This window comes from Terrapene carolina, unplaced genomic scaffold (assembly GCF_002925995.2).
Source record: "Terrapene carolina triunguis isolate 2854851 unplaced genomic scaffold, T_m_triunguis-2.0 Scaffold95, whole genome shotgun sequence".
Taxonomy (NCBI): domain Eukaryota; kingdom Metazoa; phylum Chordata; order Testudines; family Emydidae; genus Terrapene; species Terrapene triunguis.
The window spans coordinates 1,078,073-1,099,583 of NW_020664446.1; the positions used below are offsets into that span (position 1 = coordinate 1,078,073).

Genomic DNA, 21,511 nt, shown 5'->3' on the forward strand with positions numbered 1-21,511 from the left:
ATGGTTTTGGTGGAGTGTGACGCGCTGATCCCAGCCCTGGGCAGAGGCTCCTTCGGGCTGCCCTGGAGCGCTGCCCCGTTTGCTGTTGCGCTTCCTTGTTTTCCCCTCTGACCTCCTCCCCTCTCTGGCCACGTGCTCGCGGGCTCCAGCGCTGGGGCTCTGCCTCTCGCAGCGGCCTTTGGCACCCTCCTTCTGCAGCACGCGGCGGTTTTCCTCCTCCCTCCGGCTCCCCATCGCCCACGCAGCGCTGGCCGCGCCCACTCCTTGGGCTGCCATCTCCCGTCGTGCTTTGGGCACGTAGAGGGCCATGTCGGGCTTCCTGGGCCGGGCCCGGCTCTTCTCCCCCTCCTGCTGCATGGTGCCACTTCCACCTGCAAGGGAGAGAGAGCATTCATTCATTGCCACAGCAGCAGTGCTACAGGACCCCCGGGCCGGGCCGACGGGACCGCTGGGCCAGGCAGGCAGTTGGGGGCCTGGGACAAAGTCCCAAACTAAGGCCCTCTCCCTTCCAACCCATCACCATGGAGACAAAAGGGGCCCTGGGGAGGGGGCTGGAGAGCCAGCCTGCCCCACACTTGCCCTGCCGCAGCAGCTCCTGTCCCACAGGCTGGGCCCTGCTGCCCTTCCCTCCCCACGGGGGTGGCCAGGCTGAATTGGAGTGAGTGGTGCTGCAACCCCACAAGCCAGGTCTCTACACCGCTCACTCAAACCCCAGGGCTCCAGGGCCTCCGACAAACTATCCCTCCCCTCCCTGGCCCCGGAGTTATCAAATAAACAAATGGCATGAGCCCCGGAAGCCCTGGATTGCGCAGCACGGCGCCCGTAGGGGGGACACAGCGCACAGACCACAGTGCCAGACACTCTCCCCAGTGCTAAGGTGACTCTGACCTCAGGAAAGGAAGGACTGGGGTGCCCCGAGCAAGGCTAGTTAATATGCCTCCCCCCCCGCCCACGACATACTGCCCCACAGGGAACACGACACTGCGCCACGATGGCGCCAGTCCCCCAGTGAGCCCTTCCCAGCCCAGCTCCCAACTCGGTAACCCCACAGCCTGCAGCTCACTGTAACAGCCAACACCAGGGGCTCAGACCCACAGGCCCCGCTGCTCAGCCCACTACTTTCCTGGAGGTTTTTAAGCAGCACAAGGTTGCCTCCATCACTGCCCATGCCCACTGGGTTACGGGCCTGCGTTTGCAGAGCCACCCGAAGACAATCAGTACTGAGCTCTGCCGGGGCACCTCACCTGCCTGCAGAGCGGGCTCACGAGGGGCCGGGAACGCAGTCGCGCCCGGACAGCGACAGGAGAATGGCGCCCGGGGCTCCACGCTGCCCGTGCCAGCTGGGTTACAGGTCTGCGCTTGGAGAGCCACCGTAAGACAATCAAAAGAACAAAAGAACGGCCGTACTGGGTCAGACCAAAGGTCCACCTAGCCCAGGATCCTGTTTTCTGACAGTGGCCAATGCCAGGTGCCCCAGAGGGAATGAACAGAACAGAGAATCATCCAGCGATCCATCCCGTCGCCCATTCCCAGCTCCTGGCAAACAGAGGCGAGGGACACCATCAGTACGGAGACAATCAGCAGTGAGCTCTGCAGCGTACAGCTCGCCTGCCGGCAGAGCGGGCTCACGAGGGGCCGGGAACACAGCCGCGCCCAGACAGCGGCAGGAGAACGGCGTGCCGGGCTCCCCGCTCCCCGTGGCTCAGCAGCTCCACGGCACGTGTTCGACGTACGAGGGTGGTTTCCGACCTGCCAGCCCCACTGCCCCGCCTGGGGCCAAATTTCCTTCTCATGCCTTGGCCCCAGTGATAGACGCTCTGCCTCTGTCCCCCAATGCCCATGCAGCCCCACTGCCTACAGCGAGCACAGACAGGTGTCACTGACGGGCCCCAGCACCGGGGCTCAGGCCAAGGAGGGAGAGGTTGGCTGGGCTAAGGAGCAAAAAGCAGGAAACTGTTATTAATGTCATTAAGGCGAGAGACGGCCCCAAGCCCCGATCAGCAGAGACGACCCCCCTACCTCGGGGCAGCTCTGCCGAGTAGGAGGTGGCTGGTTTGTAGTCACTGTTCACGGCAGGACCAGCTAAGGACACAGCTGTCCTACTGACACCATCTACAGGCAGAGTCTCCTGTAGACATCAGCTCTGCTGCTAACACGGCCCCACAGATGGTCTCGCAGAGCCAAACACCCCCGGGACATCTGAACGTGCGCGTGCGGAAGCGCGTTCTAATAGCTTATCATTCGGGGTTTGTATTTGCTGGCCTGGCCTGGCGCCGTTCCTCACTGAGGACTACCCTCTTGCCTGGGTTACACGTTCGCTCCGTTTTACTGACCTTTCAAGGGCATTTGGCGCCGTAACAACTGCAGGGCAGTCAAGCTGTCCTGTGTGCAACACCCAGCTGACATCTACCTCAGCTAGCAAATCTCTCTGCCTCTCACCCCCACCCACACCGCAAACAACATTTTCCGCCCTGTGTAGTTACTGGAGGCCTGGGAAGCGTCCCGAGTGTGGAAGAGAGGAAAGACGGAGGCCGTTGAGTGGAGACAGGAGAGGAATAAGAGGCAGGAAGAGACAGATGCAGATGAAGCCTGGGACAGAGCAGGGAGCTCAGGCACCAAGATTTACCTTTCAAGAACAAGAGATTCAGTGGAACTGAGCATCCAGACTTTTGAAGCGGATACAAAGAAACGCTCCTCTGAGAACACACGCTTAGCCAGAGGACCTCAGTGCCACCAGGTACCCCGGGGCCGAGCGCGGGGCGGCTCAGCGAAGGAGCAGCCGTGTAATGAGGCTTCTCACACCTGGCTCTGAAGCAGCAGGTGGGGAGTGCACCGAGCCAGAGCCAGGCCATTTCTACGTAACCATCAGGCAGAAAGAATGAACCTGCTCCTGGGAGTCAAGCGGAAGTAGAATCACAGAGGGGTCACAGCCCAGTAACCCCCAGCCCTTGCGCCCCCAGCCCCTCCACTCCCCCTCTGTCCACCCCACACAGAGCCAGAGGGAGCCTGGCGCTGAGCACACGGAGCTCTCACCAGCACAGCTTGGGGTTGCCTTAGCTTAGGGGCAGGCGAGAGAAACTCAAGGGAACACACTGCAACTTTTCCTCGCAGGCGCCTCCAGCAGTGCACCCCGCCCCCTTCCACAGCCCGTCCCTGGCCTACAGAGCCATCCGTTAGAGAGGTCAGTGAGTAATTAGCTGGGCTGTAATGAAGCTACATTCATCAGCGCAAGAATCAATTCTCTCCTGAACATCTGCGCCTACGAGCCCCTCTCTGGCAGCACCTTCCCTGCTCTCTGCCATCTGCAGAGGCAGCACCCAGACACGCTCAGTCTCTGCCCTGCCCCTTAGCCAGGGCACGGTGCGATCTGGGGCACACGTAGGGTTGGCGAGCGCACACCCAGGGTGCACAGCCCTCCCCTGCCAAGCTGGCACATTCTCCGGTAAGCAGCCGTGGCAGAGCAATAACCACACATGGCGATCCCATGCGAGGAGCAGAGTGCTGCAGAGGAGCCATTTCCCAGCCAGGAAGGGTCACTACCCCATTGTACTGATGGGGAAACTGAGGCAGCCACACACGACCGACCCAAGGTCACAGAGCGACGCTGTGGCAGAGCTGGGAGCAAACCCAGGAGTCCCGACTCCCTGTCCTGTGCTCCAACCACTAGCCCACGCTGCCTGCAGCTTGGCCACGCAAGGTGGCGGAGCCCTGCTCGCCCGCTGCACCTTCCTGGCAGAGATTTATTTTTCATAATCTTTGGCACAAAGAAGCGCCTTGCTATCTGCCAGGCCCCAGACCCCTATCAATATGCATCAGGCAGTGTTTATGGAGACGGATGGCTCAGGGGTCTGTCCTGTGGTTCGGGGGAAGGGAGCGTGGGGGAGGGGCGTGGCCTTGTGATTAATCACTGCCCACTCTGTTTAGGGGTATCCATCACAGGCCGCTGTCAGGTAAATCACTGGAAAAACACCTCTCCAGTAATTAATGTGAAGTGACGGATGGACAGCTCCCGGGCCCATTAATCTGGAACCTCAGAGCCGCCCGAGATTACGAACGTCAGGATGCAGAAACTGCCGGCGGATCAATAGGGCCAGGAATCCATCCAAGGTTCTCATTTCCGAGGCACCTCCGGTGCATTAGGCTCCTTCCCCTGCCCCCCGCCCCAACTGAAAACGGATCCCTCCAGAACCAACAGCAGGCGCCGGGGGGCTGGCTGAAGAGGGGCAGGAGTGTGCCACTGCCAGCTCTGGCCAGGGCCCCGGAGCAGCTCCCAAGGGCTCCTGGCAGGGTCCCCGTCCCACTTTACATGCAGCACAGACAGTCCTCTGCCCACCTCTCACGGCTCCACAGTGAGAACAGAGCAGAGCGCATGGGGCCAGCGCTCCGGGGCTGGAGGGGAAGGGCAGCTTGGCTGCACTCCTCGGGCTGGCAGTGCCGGGAAGGCAGGCGCACACCCACAGCAGGCCAAACCTCAGGTGCACTTTGTGGTCGGGCCTCAGCCACGGCCCAATTGTCGGTTAGAAAGTGTCCCAGCTGCAGGGCCGCCTGTTCCGCCAAATCTCATTCCATCCTGCTGATGGATGGATGGATGGATGGCCGGCCGGCCGGCCGCCTGGGGAAAGCAGCGCTTGCAGACAGCTCCCCTACAGCCTGTGTGATGGATGAGTCTCTCAAGGCTCTCCCCAACCTGCCGGCACTCCAGGCCCCAGGAGATGGAGACACGCTCAGGCACAAACACCCAGCCCCCTTTGCTCACGCCAGTGGCCAGCCCAGCCCCCGGCAGTCTCGCCCTTCCCAGAGGGACCCCCATCCCCACGCAGTGCAGTGACCGCCAAAGGACTCTGCGACTGTCGTGCTGCTGAAAGGTACCGGGGCACAGCCCTGCGGGTGGAAGCCCACGTGACCCGCCGTGCCCAGCGCTGAGCTGGAGGAAGGGAAGGGAGCTCCGTCTCTGGCCTCCACCCACGCCGTTTGAACTTTCGTCCGGGAGTGCCAGCGAGGGGGCCGTTAGTGCCGGCTCTCCGGGGGTTTGGGCAGTGGGCACACATTCCACCACCCCTGCAGCAGCCGGAGAGCATCGCGCAGGGGACCAGACAGCAGCTAGCTACGCGACAGGGAAGGCTCCATGTCCCACTTTAGCGCTGCACAGAACGAAGGCAGCCGGCCCATGCAGGACGGGCCCTGAAGCAGAGGACTAGAAGCCGGCCCCTTTGTCTAGCCAGAGATACGCATGCAGCCTGTGTCATTCCACTGGCAGAATGGTCCCTTTCTTTCTCCTGACTGCCTAGAAGCCGCCCACAGCCTGGGTAGGTCATTTCTCAGCACCAAGGCAGGATCCTGAAGGGCAGCTCAGGGGAGGCGGCGGCGCTGGGCTTCGCCATGGACTCTGGGGGCCTTTCTAAGCCAGTGAGTTTTCACTCTGCAGAGTTTACAGGGTACGTACAGTGTATTTCATGGGGACTCTCACTGGACCGGTCTGCCTGCCCCACGCAGAGCAGTGCACAGCTGTACACCGAGGCCTCCAGAACCAGCGGCATGAGACCTGACAGCGTTGGCCAAGCAACGCCCTGCACTCATTTCACTCTAGGGGGTATCCGAAAAATGCCACTGCCCAAAGTGGACAGGGATACGGTAAAGCGGGAAACCTTCACTGTGGCATTGGCCAATCTACGGCATGTCAATGAGCAACAGGAATGGTCCGGCTCAAACAGCAGCAGCTCCTCCGAAGGATCGTGAAGCTCTGTTAGCTTTGGGGAAAGCTAGGATCCCGTAGCACACCCTGCCCCATCACTGCCAAGGGGCAACGGGGCAGGGCTCCGGCACACAGCAGCCTCCCTATCCCCTCTGCTCCTCACCCAAAGGTGCAGGGACAAAGATCTGCCCCAGACAGCCAGGCTAGCACAGCCCTGACTGCCCTTCCCAGGAACGAGACACGCTCAGCAAGAAGCAAGGGCAAAGAACTCCTGATGGCTCCGAGCTCACTCACCCAGGTTAGCTTTCAGCAGGGCACCCACAGCCACCTCTCCGCCCGGGCTTCTCCCCGCCAGCCCAGCAGCTACAGCGCCACAGTTTCTCTATCTAGTGGGAAAAGAGCTGGTCCCCCAACCGGCCTTGAGAAACTCCCCACAGGCCAGAAGGGCTCCCCCACTGCACCTAGCTGCAGCTCTCCTACGGAGCAGTCAGCTGCTTGGAGATTCCACCCTGGGGACCCCACGCCCCACCCGGGACACCGAGGTCAGCTCCCTCCTTGCTGCTGCCACACACTCCAGCGCCAGCATCCGCTGGACCAGCCTTCCCCCCAGCCCAGCAGGGCCGGCAGCCGGCTACGCTCAGGCCACTCAGCTTCCCAGCTCCAGGTCACTGGCTGACCACGGCCGCCTTTCTCTAGACCCAGTGCTGCGCACAGTCACCCTTCCTGAGAGCTGGGACGCAGAGGGGAGCTGCTAGGACAGGGGACAGGCCCGGAGCCTCCCCCATGCCCCCATCAGCAGCAGCCCTCGGCTGGAGCAGCTACCCGCAGTCCCAGTCACCTCCAAGGAGAACCGTCCTCTTCAGGATTTACGGCCTCCTCAGCAGAGCGGATTCCCATTCAGCTTGCCTCCCCCTCCCAGCCAGATGGGATCAATGAGCAAGCGCCTGGTGCTCCCCCCACCCCGGCCAGCCAGCTCTCCACTTGGGCACAGCCTCGCACTCCTCCAGCGCCAGAGCCAGCCACACGTCCAGCTGCGTACGGGCACACGGAGAGGCCACGGCAGGCCGGGCACAAAGCACTCTCCTCTCAGCAGATTCCCAGCAGGGACCTGGGTCACACACCGGCAGCCAGGGGCAGGTGGACCACACCACAGCTTTGGCATCAATCTCTGGTGCAGCGTATGCCAGGAGCAGGGCTGCTCGTTTCAGGGCCAGTCGGGTCACTGCACCAGGCGGCCCATGGGGACCCCAGGAGTGTGGGACACCGTGCAGGGAACATGCTGCAGCAGGCGGAGGTTTATTTCACAGGGTAACGCAGCTCATACCCCCAGCCCATTACACACTCCACTGCACGGCCCGGCCACGCGTCACCACCAACCCATTTCACGCTCCGGGGGCAGGGCAATGGCCCTCGGCTCCGTCTCATTCACACTGCACTGAGCAGGTAACCTCACAGCTCACCCCCTTCGCACCGCCGGTGCCCACCACGCAGCATGGAGGCTCCCGAACCAGCTGAGCAAGCTGCCACCCAGAGGAGCCCAAAGAAGCCTCTGTGCTGTGCCCTGCTGTGACAACGTGGGACTGTTCTTAATGTTTCCTCTGAATACTGTGTGGGTGCCTCAGTTTCCCCTTTGCATTTCTTAAGTCGCTAGGTGGTGGGATAAGGGGGTGTAATTGTTGCAGAGCAAAGGGCCAGTGCACCTAAATGGCCAACACTCTGTCTCCTGGCAACTAATGGCCAGGGCCCTTCCCCCCTGCAAGGAGATAGCTAAAGGTGTTGAGAACAAAGAAATCAGGTGACCGCCTGGCCCGGGAAAGGGACAAAGCCCAGAAGAGGAGGGGTGGAGGGTGAGTCAGTTTTGGAGCTGGCTGGGGACGTGGAGTGAAGCTGCAGGAGAAGCAGCAGCAGCATGAACTGACGATGGTGGAGCGGAAATGCAAAGGGGAAACTGAGGCACCCCTACAGTATTCAGAGGAAACATTAAGAACAGTCCCACCTCGTCACACCTGCCATGCACAGAAACGCCAGGGGCAGAGAGCACAAGCAGGTGCGCAGCAGAGGCAGTGGGGCTCCAGTCTCTGAAGGCAGCACCAGCATGGACTCGTTCTGCAGGCTCTGGCTCGACCCCCAGCCAAACAGAGCAGGGGCTGAGACCTGCCTGGACTCACAGCTGTACATTTCTGCGGGGACATGCCTTGCTAGTGTGCTCCAGTCAGCCAGACTAGATGATCCAGGACCACCACCTAGGGCCAAGGAAGGTAGATTGGCCCAGCAGCAGCCAAAGCCTAGTCACATACAGAGCCCGAGGTTGCACCAGCGAAGGCCTGTTGTGCAGAGCCTGGCCTTTAGCAAAAGTCCAGCTCCGCCTGTGGTGTGAAAGGACTCATCAAATCAGCAAAAGGCAGCGCCGAGCCTGGGTCAGAGTGGGCTGGTTCGGTTAAAAGAACCGGGCCAGGGGGTTGCAGGGCTCCGGGTAGGTCACGGGCTGCCATGACAACAAGCGGGAAGATTCCAGACGTGGGGAAACATTTATAGGTAAAATAATCAAACTGTGTTTCACCTGGTTAATGTCAATGGATGAGGCTGCCCCTGCCCAGGACGCTGCTCCCATGGGAGAGGAGACGTGGACTGGAAGGAGCAAGCTTTACCACCATCTCCTGGGGCCCTGCAGCCACCGGACACCACCTTCGGCATCCCTGCCAGAGAGGGAACCGATGACATCCCCCCTCCAACAGCACCAGCTACATTCTGACCAGCACCTGGCACCGGAGCCGTGGCTGCCTGCTGTCGCCCCGCCCCGCGTCCTTTGCTCCCCCACCTTAGTTCCCCTCTCTCGTCTCTCTTTCACTTCTGTGTCAAGAGTCTGACTCCACCTTTGCAACACTGCTGTGAGCCTGTGACCACAAAGACAGCTAAAAGCAACGCCTGCCGCGGGCACACGTGCGCCAGGTGTCAGCGTGAGGGATCGCACTGTGTCTGGGCCCCTGCCCCTCCAGCAGCAAGGGCGGAAGGGAGTCCACCCCAGAAACAGAAGCTGCCCTCTCCATCTCAGCTCTTGTTTTCTCTCCTCGTTGTGTCTTCCTCTTAGAGAAGAGAGGAGTGGACTCCAGCCCCAGCAGCTGCTCAGCCCAGCTCAGCTGTTGCCCTATTCCCCCAGAAGAGCAGCCACTACTGTCTAGGAGATAAGACTCTGCAGCTAACGGGAACAAGGAAGATCACGACATCAAAGCCTGACTGATTCTTTCGATGTCAGATGCTTTAACAGTTTTGCCTTCTCGTTCTGTCTCTTCAATAAGAGATTGTAAAGCTGTAACATGCTTGTTACAATACCAGTAAGCCAGCGATAGTCTGCAACAACCCCAACCTGTTAACACGGGGGTTTGGTGGGCCCTTTTCACCTCAACATCCCAGCAGCAGGTGGCCTTGTATCCTGCCCCACACTGACCTACAGCGAGGGCTAGGCTAGGCTCACCCACCCTGACACCAGTCGTGAGGCCCCCGATCCCAGCCCCAGGTGGAGCAGTACCTCTGATGCAATAGGAACCTGCACTCCTTCCTACTGAAGCTGGGATCAGCAGGAGGCGCAGCAGGAGATAAATGACGCTAGGCAGCGTGCGGGGCATCACAGGGCATGGATCCCAGGTTGCTGGATCCACACTCAGTGTGCCAGTTCCTGGAAAAAGTGAAAGTGCCACGCTCCCAGCAGGCTGCCTCATTTCCTGGCAGGGAGCTGTATTTTTAGCCTTCGAGGTTTCTAGTTCCACTCGATCCATAGTTCCATCAATAGAATAGTTAACCTTAAAGCCTTGACAACAAAATGAAGCAGCAACACCTTGGGCAGGAGCGGGGAGGCATGTGCCGTTCTCCCCCCAGACTGGTGCGCCCGGGGTGGCTGGGCTGCAGCAGTGAGCCAGCCGAACCTGGCGTCAGAACGCACCTGCCCTATCCCTGCCCTGCCTCCTTCCCCTGTGACTGGGACATGCCTGCCAGCCTCCCCTCCAGGATTCATGGGCTGCTGCAGGCTGGCGGCAGCGCTCAGGGAGCTGGGAAGTGTCCTTGTGGGACAGCACAATGTGTCAGTGCAGCACTTCCACGCACACAATGTCACTCTTCACAGCTTGCTGCAGACTGGGCTCTTCTCACACTGCAGGGACAAGGAGACTCTAGCCAGCCCAGATTACGAACCCCTTTGGACTGCAGAGCTCGTCCCACCTCCTGGCACATCCCAAGAGCACTCACACCTAGAGCAGAGCCCCACGCCGCCCGCAACTGCAGAGCTGAGAACTGGCCCGGGGCCCCTACAAGGAGCCCCGAACGCTGGCAGACAAGGGGCTGCCATGGGGAGTGTGTCAGTCGCCTGCATGTCCCATTCCTCGGGAGCACACAGCCCTTTGGACCTGGATTCCTGTAGAGTTTCTCAGATGCTTCAGACCCATCTGGGCACTCAGTCCCAGCGAGCCAGAGCCGCCTACTGCACTGGTGCTGGCAGGGGTCTGCCCAGACACCCCCCCGAGTGCACACTGTGCACACACACACACACACTCCCATCTGCTTCCCAAAGCCAGGGGATCTCTAACTGCGCTAGCACCAGCAGACAGATTGCTAACTGGGCACTGGGGGTGGGACACCAGACTGAATATGTTCATGGACCATCTGGTCTGGGAAGTGCACTGTTTCATAAGCACAGGGAAGGAGGACTGCAAATGCCGGGGTCGGAGCAGGTACTGTATAGGGAAGGCAGGCGCCCCAAGCCCTGCCGCACCCCAAGCATTCCGCTGCCACCGCGACAGACACACAAATCCAAGTGTCATGATCTGCACTGGGCCGGACTAAACACACCCTAGCAGGCGCATCAGGCACCAATCACACAGCCATTCAGTACAAATGGCCATGCCAGGCCAGAGCAATGGTCCACCTAGCTCAGTGTCCTGTCTTCTGACAACGGCCAGGGCCAGGTGCTTCAGAGGGAATGAACAGAACAGGGCAATTACTGAGTGAGCTGTCCCATTGGCTAGTCCCAGTTTCTGGCAGTCAGAGGCTTAAGGACACCCAGAGCATGAGGTTAAATCCCTGACTATCTTGGCCAATAGCTGTTGATGGACCTGTCCTTCAGAAACTGACCTAATTCTTTTTTTGAACCCACTTATACTTTTGGCCTTCACATCATCCCCTGGCAACCAGTAACACAGGCTGACTGTGCTTTGTGTGAAGTATTTCCATTGTAAACCTGCTGCCTATTAGTTTCATTGGGTGACCCCTGGCTTGTCTGATATGTGAAGGGGTAAATAACACTTCCCTATTCACTTTCTCCACCCCAGTCATGATTTTAGACCTCTATCATAACCCCCCAGTCCCCCGACATCTCTTTGCCAAGCAGAACAAATCCCAGTCTTTTTAATCTCTCCTAGTATGGAAGCTGTTCCATCCCCCTGATCATCTTTGTTGCCTTTCTCTGCGCCTTTTCCAGTTCTGATTTATCTTTTTTGAGACGGGGCAACCAGAATCGCATGAAATATTCAAGGTGTGGGCGTACCATGGATTTATACAGAGGCATTATGAAATTCTCAGTCTTATTATCTGTCCTTTTCCTAATGGTTCCTACCATTCTGTTCGCTTTTCTGAGTGCTGCGGCACATTGATGTTTTCACAGAACTATCCATGATGTCGCCAAGATCTCTTTATTGAGAGGTAACAGCTAATTTAGACCCCATCATGTTGTATGTACAGTTGGGATTATGTTTTCCAATGTGCATTACTTGGCACTTATCAATTTGAATTTCAAGTGTCATTTTGTTGCCCAGTCACCCAGTTTTGGGAGATCCCTTTGTAACTCTTCACAGTCTGCTTTGGACTTAACTATCTTGAGTAATTTTGTATCGTCTGCAAACTTTGCCCTCTGACTGTTCATCCCCTTTGCCAGATCATTTATGAATATGTTGAACAGCATTGGTCCAGGCACAGACCCCTGGGGGACACCACTATTTACCTCTCTTCATTCTGAAAACTAACCACTTATCCCTACCCTTTGTTTCCTGTCTTTTAACCAGTTACTGATCCGTGAGAGAACCTTCCCTCTTATCCCATAACTGTGGAGTTTGCTTAGGAGTGTTGGGTGTGGGATCCTGTCAAAGGCTTTCTGAAAGTCCAGGTACACTATAGCCACTGGATCTCCTTTCTCCGCATAGGCAGCAGCGCTCCTCCTCTGAGCATTCGGCGGCGGGGGTCTTTCTGCTCCGCGTCTTCAAGGCACTTTGGCGGCAGGTCCCAGAGCGAGTGAAGGACCCGCCACCAAATTTCCGCCGAAGACCCGGGGCGGAAGGACCCCCTGCCGCCGAATTTGCGCCGAGGACGGCAAAATGCCACCCCCCAAATCCTGCCACCCTAGGCAACCGCCATGGGTTGCCTAGTGGAAGCGCCGGCCCTGCTCCGCATGATTCTTGACCCCCTCAAAGAATTCTAATAGATTGGCGAGGCATGATTTCCCTTTACAAAAGCTATGTTGACTCTTCCCCAACATATTGTGCTCATTTGTGTGTGTGGTAATTTTGTTCTTTAGTTTCAACCAACTGCCCTGGCACAGAAGTTAGGCTTACCCGCCTGTAATTGCCAGGATCGCCTCTGGAGCCTTTTGTAAAAATCAGTGTTACATTAGCTATCCTCCAGTCGTCTGGGGGCTGATGGAAGCAATAGGTTATGTACTCCAGTTACTAGTTCTGCAATTTCATTTGAGTTCCTTCAGAACTCTTGGGTGGATAACACCTGGTCTTAGTGACTTATTACTGTTTAATTTAACAGTTTCTTCCAAGACCTTCTCTACTGACCCCTCCATTTGGGACAATTCCTCAGATCTGTGCTGAAAAAGAACGGTTCAGGTGTGTGACTCTCCCTCGCATCCTGTGCGGCGAAGACCAAAGCAAAGAATTAATTTAGCTTCCGCAACAGCCTTGTCTGCCTGGAGTGCTCCTTTAGCACCTCCATTGTCCCCCACTGTCGGTTTGGCAGCTTCCTGCCTCAGATGTACTTAAAAACATTTTGCTGTTAGTTTGTGTCTCGTTGGCTAGTTGCTTTTCAAAGTTTTTCTTGGCCTGCCTCATTATACTTTTACACTTGACTTGTCAAAGCTTATGCGCTTTTCTATTTTCCTCATTGGGATCTGAGTTCCAATTTTTAAAGGATGCCTTTTTGCATCTAACCACCTCTTTTATTCCACTGTTTAGCCAAGGTGGTATTTTTTGGCCCTCTTTTTTTTATGTGGGTTATACATTTCGTTTGAGCGTCTACTGAGGCGTTTTTAAGTCGTTTCCATGCAGCTTGCAGGCATTTCCCTCTTGTGACTGTTAATCTCCATTAACTAGCTTCCACATTTTTGAGTAGTTCTCCCTTTTTGAAGTTAAATGCTGCTGTGGTGGGTTTCTTTAGTACAGGGGTCGGCAACCTTTCAGAAGTGGTGGGCCGAGTCTTCATTTATTCACTCTAATTTAAGGTTTCGTGTGCCAGTAATACATTTTAACCTTTTTAGAAGGTCTCTTTATATAAGCCTATAATATACAACTAAACTATTGTTGTATATAAAGTAAATAAGGTTTCAAAATATTTAAGAAGCTTCATTTAAAATTAAATTAAAATGCAGAGCCCCCCGGAGTGGTGGGCAGGACCTGGGCAGTGTGAGTGCCACTGAAAATCAGCTTACGTGCCGCCTTCGGCATATGTGCCATAGGTTGCCTACCCCTGCTTTAGTATTTTCCACCCTACAAGGATATGAAATTTAACTTCATTATGGTCACTATTTATGACAGAGTGGAAAGTTTTTCAAACATTTTTCTGAAGCCTATCTGTTACTCAGTTTCCCTTATGTGCTGCAGGGTTACCCCAGGGGTAGAAAGGGCTGTTTGCTCTCTGCAGCAGCTCAGAGACTCAGGTGTGGATGGCTCCCAGCTGTCTGGGGCTTGGGCCCCATATCCAGGGAGTTTGTGAGAAGACAATGGCAACCCCAATCACTGGGACTTTGATCCCTAGCGACCAGCCACCATGGATGGCCCCAACTCTCAGCAGAAAGCCAAGCCATGTTTGCCCAGCTGGGGAACAAAGGCCTGGGGGTGAGGTGGGAGTTAAGTGGTGGCTATGGGAAGCAATCGGGGCACCTGAACTGGGACAAAGACAGGTCAGAGGGATGGGGGTTGGGCTCTGTGCTGAGCAGGATGGACTAGGCGGTCACTTCCTTTTCTCTGGGCTAACCAAGGACTTCCTGTGCTGTGTCCAGTCAACTAATAAACCCGCCTGTCGGCCACGCTGGCTGAGTGTCCCTGCAGCCGCTGGCGGAGGAGCTGCCTGGCTCCCTAAGCCTCTACTCGTCTCCCTCGGGGTCTGCCTCAGTTGGACTCACTGGCCGGAGCTCAGTGTGAACCACAGGTGCTGAAGGACCAGAGGTTCTTAAGGAGGTGGTGAAGCGGTGTGGCTTACCCTGGAGAAAAGCAAGACCCTTAGGGGGTTTGGCTCATTGAAGAGCTCTTCCGAGAGACTGTTCCAAAGCTGGGGTCAGAGCACCAGCCCTGTGGATCTGTGATGCTATTACCAAGCGGTTCAGCTCTATTCACATCTTGGACCAGATCCTGTGCTCCACAGAGGACTAAATCAAGAACTGTCTCTCCCTTTGGAGGATCCAAGACAAGCTGCTCCGAGAAGCAGTCATTAATGGTGTCTAGAAATTTTATCTCTGCATCCTGGGCTGAAGTGATATGTACCCGGTCAATACAGGGTAGCTGAAATCCACTATTACTATTGGATTTTCTGTTTTTGTCGCCTCTCTAATCTCCCTGAGCATTTCACAGTCACTGTCACCACCCTGGTCAGGTGGTGGGCAGTCGGCAGTATATTCCTATTGCTACTCTTACTATTCAAGAACGGAATTTCTATCCATAGCGATTCTATGGTACAGTTTCATTCAACAGTTTTACTATATTTGACTATATTTTCTTTCACATACAGTGCCACTAGCTCATCAGTGACCTACTCTGTCATGCCTACATATTTCGTACCCTAGTATTACAATGTCCCATCAATTATCATTATTCCACCAAGTTTCTGTGATGCCTATTATAGCAATATCCTCATTTACTACCAGGCACTCAAGTTCACCCATCTTAGTATTTAGACTTCTAGCATTTGTACACAAGTACTGACAAAATGTGTCACTATTTGGTTGCCTGCCTTCATGTGATGGAACTGAATGGGACTCTCTTTCATTTGACTGTTTCTCTTCAGTTCCTACCTGTATTTTATCAACTTCTATCGTCTCCTCTTTACTAGGATATCCTCCTTTCCCCAAATATTCCCCGTTCCTAATAAATCTAGATCCCTCCTCCCAAAATCATCTTATCCACGCACTGAGGCCCTGCAGTTCTGCCTGTCTACCTGGCCCTGAGCATGGAACTGGAAGCATTTCAGAGAATGCTACCATGGAGGTGCTGGACTTCAATCTCTTACCCAACAGCCTACATTTGGCCTCCAGAACCTCTCACCTGCTTTTCCCTACATCATTGGTATCTATACGTACCATGACCACCAGCTCATGCCTCAAGTGGTGGCACCCAGCAGGCAAGTCACCATGAGGTTCTCCTAGTCATCACAAACCCAGCTATCTAGATTTGTAATAATCAAATCCCGCATTACTATTGCCTTCCTAATAACTGGGGACCTCAGGGCCAGAGGATACCATAAGGAGTCCGGTGGCAACTTAAAGACTAACAGATTTATTTGGGCATAAGCTTTTGTGGGTAAAAAACCCACTTCTTCAGATGCACCATGACATCACCTGGAAGAAGGGTCCCAACTATGGGATCGTTTCCTTCCACTCCAGCCTGATGTTCTCTTTCCCCGAGACTTTCATCCTCCTCGACAGCACAGTGCTGTCAGACGGGGGTGGGACCACTCTGCTATGTTCCAGAAAAGTCTCCTCTATGCACCTCTCTGTCTCCCTCAGCTCCTCCACTTCAGCCACTGTGGTCTCCAGAGCCCACGCTTGGTGTCTGAGGGCCAGGAGCTGCTTGCACTGAATGCTCACAAGAGCACCCTGCCCATAGGGCAGGGAATCAGACAAGCTGCATTCAGTGCAATACACTGGACACCCCCACTCCGCTGCTGGATGGCTGCCCGCGATCTTTGCCTTATTTTTACTCTTGCAGGGGTTTCATTTGTTTGTTCGGTCTTTGGGGGGGGGTTATTGGCCTAAGTGTAGCGCATGTTTGTTAGGTGTATCTGGCTGTCACTCTCCCTTGCAAAACTCCCATCTGCTTGCTCCTCTGGTCACTTTTAGGAACCGGCCCTGCCGCCTTGTCAAGGATCCTAAAGGGATTAGGGACCAGAGAATAGCAGTACCCTTTGCAGGCAGAGCCATGGCCAGGGGAAGGTCCGACACCTCTCCACAGGGCTGCCTTTCAGAACACAGCTCCTGGCACTCACCTGACCCAGACCAGCTCAGAGGCAAGCAGAGGTAACCACTCTTCAGCGACCCCCATCCAATCCGCTCCACAAGGGACTAGCTCAGACACTCAGGGGAGGGGCCGTACATGCCAGGGAGAGGCAGAGCTGAGGATACAGGAAGCTGCCCTGGCAATGGAGAAATGGGGCGGGGGACTGAACCCACAGACACAGCGCCAAAGAAAGGCACAGAGTAAAGCACAAAGCGAGTCAGTTCTCAAAAGTGCCTGGGGAGTAGTTCCACAGCCTACTCCTGCCCTGAGACTGCTGCCGACTGGTGTGCTTTTAAAATGTCTCTGTCCCCTGGTGCTGTGTGAAAGATCCACTCAAACAGTAGGGGAAATAAACTGTAAAGGGAAGACAGTGAAAGCTGGAGTGCTGTCAAAGGCACACAGGAATCTCACTGGAAAACAGAGAGATTTCAATCAAGCCTTTCCCCTGATGCTCTTAAGAGATACCTGCAACAATAGAAGGGAAACATTTTCAGACAGGACTGTGATTTGTAAGTCGATACTGTCCCTTCAAAGCTGCAGGGAAAAGAAAAGGCAACAAAAAGCAGAATGAGTTAATGACATGAAGGGCTAAGGGGAACACGAAGGGATTTTACAAATATATCAGGGACAGGATCAGCACTAGAGAGAAAGTAAGTCTATTAATAAATAAGGAGGGAGATAAAATTAACCAGGACTCCAAAAAGGCTGAGATTATTTAAATGTCTTTAACCACCCAAATAGGACTTGTGAAAACAGCTGCTGGTAAAAGAAAATAGCAAACCAAAGATCGCTCTCTCTAAAATCAGCTCGTCAGGGTGCCAGGCACTGTAGGGTATCAAGGAGTCAGCTAATTAACCTACCGAACTACAGACAATATTGGTAAAAAATCACGGAGCTCTGGAGAGGAGTGAAAAACATAAAGGAAGTACTGATTTTCTAGCCGAGAAGGAACAATAACCCCGGCCCCCACCGTATGGCAAATCCAACCGCAATCCCTAGTGAAAGAATGGAACAAACACGGAAGAGACGCTCTGCAAATGTTGAGGGAAGCCACGGGGGTTATCCAGAACACGAGTTCTTTCACTAGGATTACTGGCCAGAGCTTTTGGACAAGCACTGGCCACCAGGGTTTCGTTTGACACGGACTCACAACATTTGACTTGAATAATGAATTATAATTAAATTTGCAGATGAGCCGGAGCAGAGAGGTGTTGCAAACACTGGAAAGCGCAGATAAATAATTCAAAGGAACCTAGCGAGGTTGGAAATACAGGAGAATTCAGCCTGGAAAAGTGTGGTGAATACACCCGGGGAAAACAGCCCAACGCAGACATTCACTGGGACAGCGGAGAGATACGTGGGGTGATGCTGAAAGCATGTGTGTTATTTCAGGCTGCAGAGGCAGCTCAAGTCCACATCCTGAATGCTGTGATCCAGCCAGGCCCTTCAGTACCAACCTGTTCTGGCAAAGGGGGGAATTCAGCGAAAAGCACCAGAAATGATGAAAGAGGCTGGAGGGAGGATACCCAAGGAGAGGCTGCGTGACCAGGAAGACAACCTCCCCTCTCTCCACGCCCTCCAAACTCCTCCTCACTGGCACACGGTGCCTCAGCCATGGCGTCCTCCCCACACCTTGAATTTGATCCTGGAGGGCTCCTCACCCAGCAGACAAAGGTCTAACGAGATCCAATGGCTAGAAGCTGAAGCTAGAGAAATTCAGTGTAACAAAGGGTAACTAACCATTGGAACAACTTACCCAGGGCCATGGTGGATTCTCCATCACTGGTCATTTTTCAATCAAGATGGGATGTTTTGCTCTAGTTCCATCAGGAATGAATCCAGGGCAGCTCTCCGGCCTGTGCTGCACAGGGGGTCAGAGCAGACAATCACTATGGTCCCTTTGGCCTTAGAATCTGTGCTCCCCAAGGCGCTGAGCATCAAGATCAGACTTCTGGCGCTTGGGTCCCAGGTCATGCCCCTGCCTGCATCTCTGACCGGGTCACTTTTCAGATCTGTTCCCTCTCCCCACCCCCCCGGCACCAGCTCCAGGCCTCCTTCACCTCCTCCCCACACAAAGGCTTCCACGCGGCCCCGCTGGCCTGCACCAGGCTCCTAGAGCCTGCGGACCAAAGCACCTGCCTCACCTCACCCAGAGTCCTGCTGATGCTCCATTCCTGTTTGCTGCATGCAGAAGGCCCTGATCACCCCTATGCTGGGGCAATGCAGAGGGGAGGATCTGGTCCCAGCCCCAAAGAGCCAGCAACCTCACTGAGAACAGGACCCCGTGAGCACGACAAACAGGGGAGAGGAGGGAGTCTGAAAGCAACAGTAAGATCCCAGGGCTGCATACAACTGGAGGCCCCAGCTCCCCCCGTGACAAGGGGGGAATTAACCAAGACCTAGACAGCCACCAAGAGGCACCCCTGCCTTAGAGCCAGTGGGAGCTTAGCTTCCAACACCACTGGCCTTTGCTGGGAGACTTTCCGACTGTCACCCTGAGCCTGCTCCACCCGGTCGCCCCTCGCTGCCCATGTCACATCAGGCTAAGGCTGGAAGTGCTTTGGGCAGGGACCCAGGCAGCACGTGGTCTGGGAGGTCCCAGGCACAGGCTTGGGTGCTGTAAGAATGAGCAGATTAAAAGAGCAAAATCTATGTAACTTGGCAACTGACCACTCAGCCAGGACAACAGCAGCCAGCCGCTCGCCCTGCCTGATCTCACCGCCAGCCAGGACAAGCTCGAAGATGCTGCAGGAGGTGACGCTGTTCCCTCGGGGTTAGGACTCAGTCCACGCCCTGCCACTTCCTTCATAGGCCACGTGCAGCAGAGGTTGTCTGCTTGTGATCAAAGAGCCCATGGCAGGTGCAGCCCTGTCACCCTCTTGTCTTGGCCACCTCCCAGCTGGGTAATTCCCTTCTGCCTAACTGACCTGTGCCGCTTGCTCTTCCTCTCCTCACCGGGGGGGTGGCAGTGCCATGCACTGCTGAACGGCTGCCAGGCCCCTCCTGGAGGGGACAGCTCACTGGGGGGGAGCGATCCCTACCACATCCCCGGGGCGCAGAGTCTTCATAACACACCAGCAAAGCCGTCCAGCTCTGTACATGAGCGACTCTAGAAGGGCAGAGGACCACCACCATTCAGGAGTCCTGCCAACGACAGCCCTTGTACCATTCACACTTCACACGGGCTGCTGGCACCGCTCCGGCCCCAATTCCAGAGCAGGGGCTGGCGGCTGCCTGCACCGCCCACCCCCGCCTCACACCCCCACACCGGGGGCTGCCTGCAATGCCCACCCCCGCCTCATGCTCCCCACGCCAGGGGCTGCCTGCACTGCCCACCCCTGCCTCACACCCCCACACCGGGGGCTACCTACACTGCCCACCCCCCCACACTCCAGGGGCTGCCTGCACCGCCCATCCCGACCTCATGCCCTCCATACTGGGGGCTGCCTGCACCGCTCACCCCCACTTCATGCCCCCCCCATGCCAGGGGCTGCCTGCATTGCCCCCATTCTGCCTCACGCACCCCCAGACTAGGGGCTGCTGGCTCTGCCCTCTTCCCCAGACATCCTGGCTCAGCATTCAAAGTGCTGCTGTGATTTCAGCCCAGGGCTTGTCTGCTAATGCTGCTGAGCCCTGACCCCATGTGAGGACAAAGGCACCGGGAGGGGCAGTTCCAGAGAACCCAGGCCGGGTGTGAAGAATGGAGGATACACCAAGGGCTGGCAGGAGACAGTGAAAACCAGACCCTGGCGGACGGGAAGACGGGCACATGTTTTATGAGGGAGAGGGAGCCTGGAGCGGTCTGTGGGAAGGGAGGCGCCGCGCTGCGGAGGGACACCATATAACTTCCTTCTGTCGAGCGCTCTGACAACTGGAATCTCTCTGTAATTCAATAAGCTCTCAGGAGTTACAGGGCTTCATCCATCCTGCGGGCTTATTAACAGCCACTCCAGCGCTGCTCACACCACCCCTCCTGGCCCACTGCCTGGGGACAGGGCAGGCTGACACCCTGCAACGGGGAGCTCGCAGCACCTGGCCCAGAGGGAAAAGGATCCCTGAATCCCGTGGAGCAGGGCCAGAGGGGATCGGATGGGCACAGGGCATCGCTCCCGGCTCATACGCCAAAGGGGCACAGCCAGGGGTCAGTGCCTCCCGTGTCACCCCAAGGCACAGCGCGCCCTCAGAGCACAGCACCTCCCCCCGCCCCAATCCAAAGTAAGGGGGGCCCAGCTCGGAGCTACCCTGATACCGCCTCAGGAACGGTCACCCTCTTCCCCACATCTGAGCACACCCCTAGTGCCGACACCCCGCGATCCGCCCCGCGGGATGGAGGGGGGCCGGGCACGGCGAGAGGGGAGACAATGGGCAGGGGTGAAGGGGCAGCTGGGGCTCTGGGACCCAGAGGGAACTGAGGGAACTGAGGGGCAGAAGGCACTGGGGGCAGGGGTAACTGAGGGGGGGCCAGGGAGTACTGGTTGGGGGGCAGAGGTAACGGAGAGGGGCAGGGTAGGGGAGCTGGGGGCAGGGGACTTGGGGAGGTGAAACCCCGGGGTCAGGCGGTTCTGGGGGCCAGGGGAGCTGGGGGACACTGGGGGGCAGCCCGGGGGGCTCTGGAGACTGGGCAGAGGGGACGCTGGGGTCAGGGCGGTGGGGCGGGAGGGGGGCTTGGGGTACATGAGGAGGGGCTCAGGGCGCTGGGGGGTACACGAGGGGGCAGGTGCGACCCTGGGGTCAGGGCGAGCTGGGGGCGGGGCGGGGTCTCGGGGGTAGATGAGGGGTCAGGGCGGGGGGGCTCGGGGCGCTCGGGGGTACACGAGGGGCGGGGCACTGGGGGAGATGAGGGCGGGGGGGCTCGGGGGCGGCCCGGGCTCTGTCACGCGCCGGGCGGGGGCCGGTTACCGGGTGACGGGGCCGCCGGGCCGGGGTCGCCGCTGCTGCGTCCTCCTGCCGCTTCCGCCCGCCGCGGGGGGCGATGGGAAATGTAGTGTCCGCCCCGCCCCCTGAGACTGGGGCGGCCCCTGCCCCTCCCCCACCCCCTGACACCGGGGGGCGGCGCCCCCCCCCCCCCGGGGGCGCCCGGGGCCCGGCGGGGGCCAGCGCGGGGGGGGGGCAGGGCCCAACCTCGCCCCCCGGGAGCGCCCGGGGCAGAGGACTGGACTCGGGCACCTCGCTCTGCATCAGCAACAGGCAGCGGGGGCTTGTCTCACCTGGGCCTGCCAGCCCCCACCCAGGGGCTCTCAGGGGCACCCAGAAACTGGGGAGCCGGGTGTCTCGATGCCACGATAATGACCCTGCTCTGAGAACAGGGGCCTGAAAGCCCGTGGCACACGAGAGCCCCCGTGGAGCGGAC

The 21,511-nt window shown here is 57.1% G+C and overlaps 1 protein-coding gene across 1 annotated transcript in view; it reads right to left on the bottom strand.

The window, feature by feature from the left end:
- The window catches only part of R3HCC1L (R3H domain and coiled-coil containing 1 like), a 45,855-nt gene extending 24,733 nt beyond the window's left edge, over window positions 1-21,122 (bottom strand). Inside the window, exons 1-3 of the mRNA XM_029911356.1 lie at window positions 21,061-21,122; window positions 17,918-18,022; window positions 9-371 (exon numbers count right to left, since the gene is read on the bottom strand). Coding sequence (XP_029767216.1) covers window positions 9-371; window positions 17,918-17,951 — 397 coding nt within the window. The 5' untranslated portion in view covers window positions 17,952-18,022; window positions 21,061-21,122. The remainder of the gene's footprint in view (window positions 1-8; window positions 372-17,917; window positions 18,023-21,060) is intronic.
- Window positions 21,123-21,511: the final 389 nt, after the last annotated feature.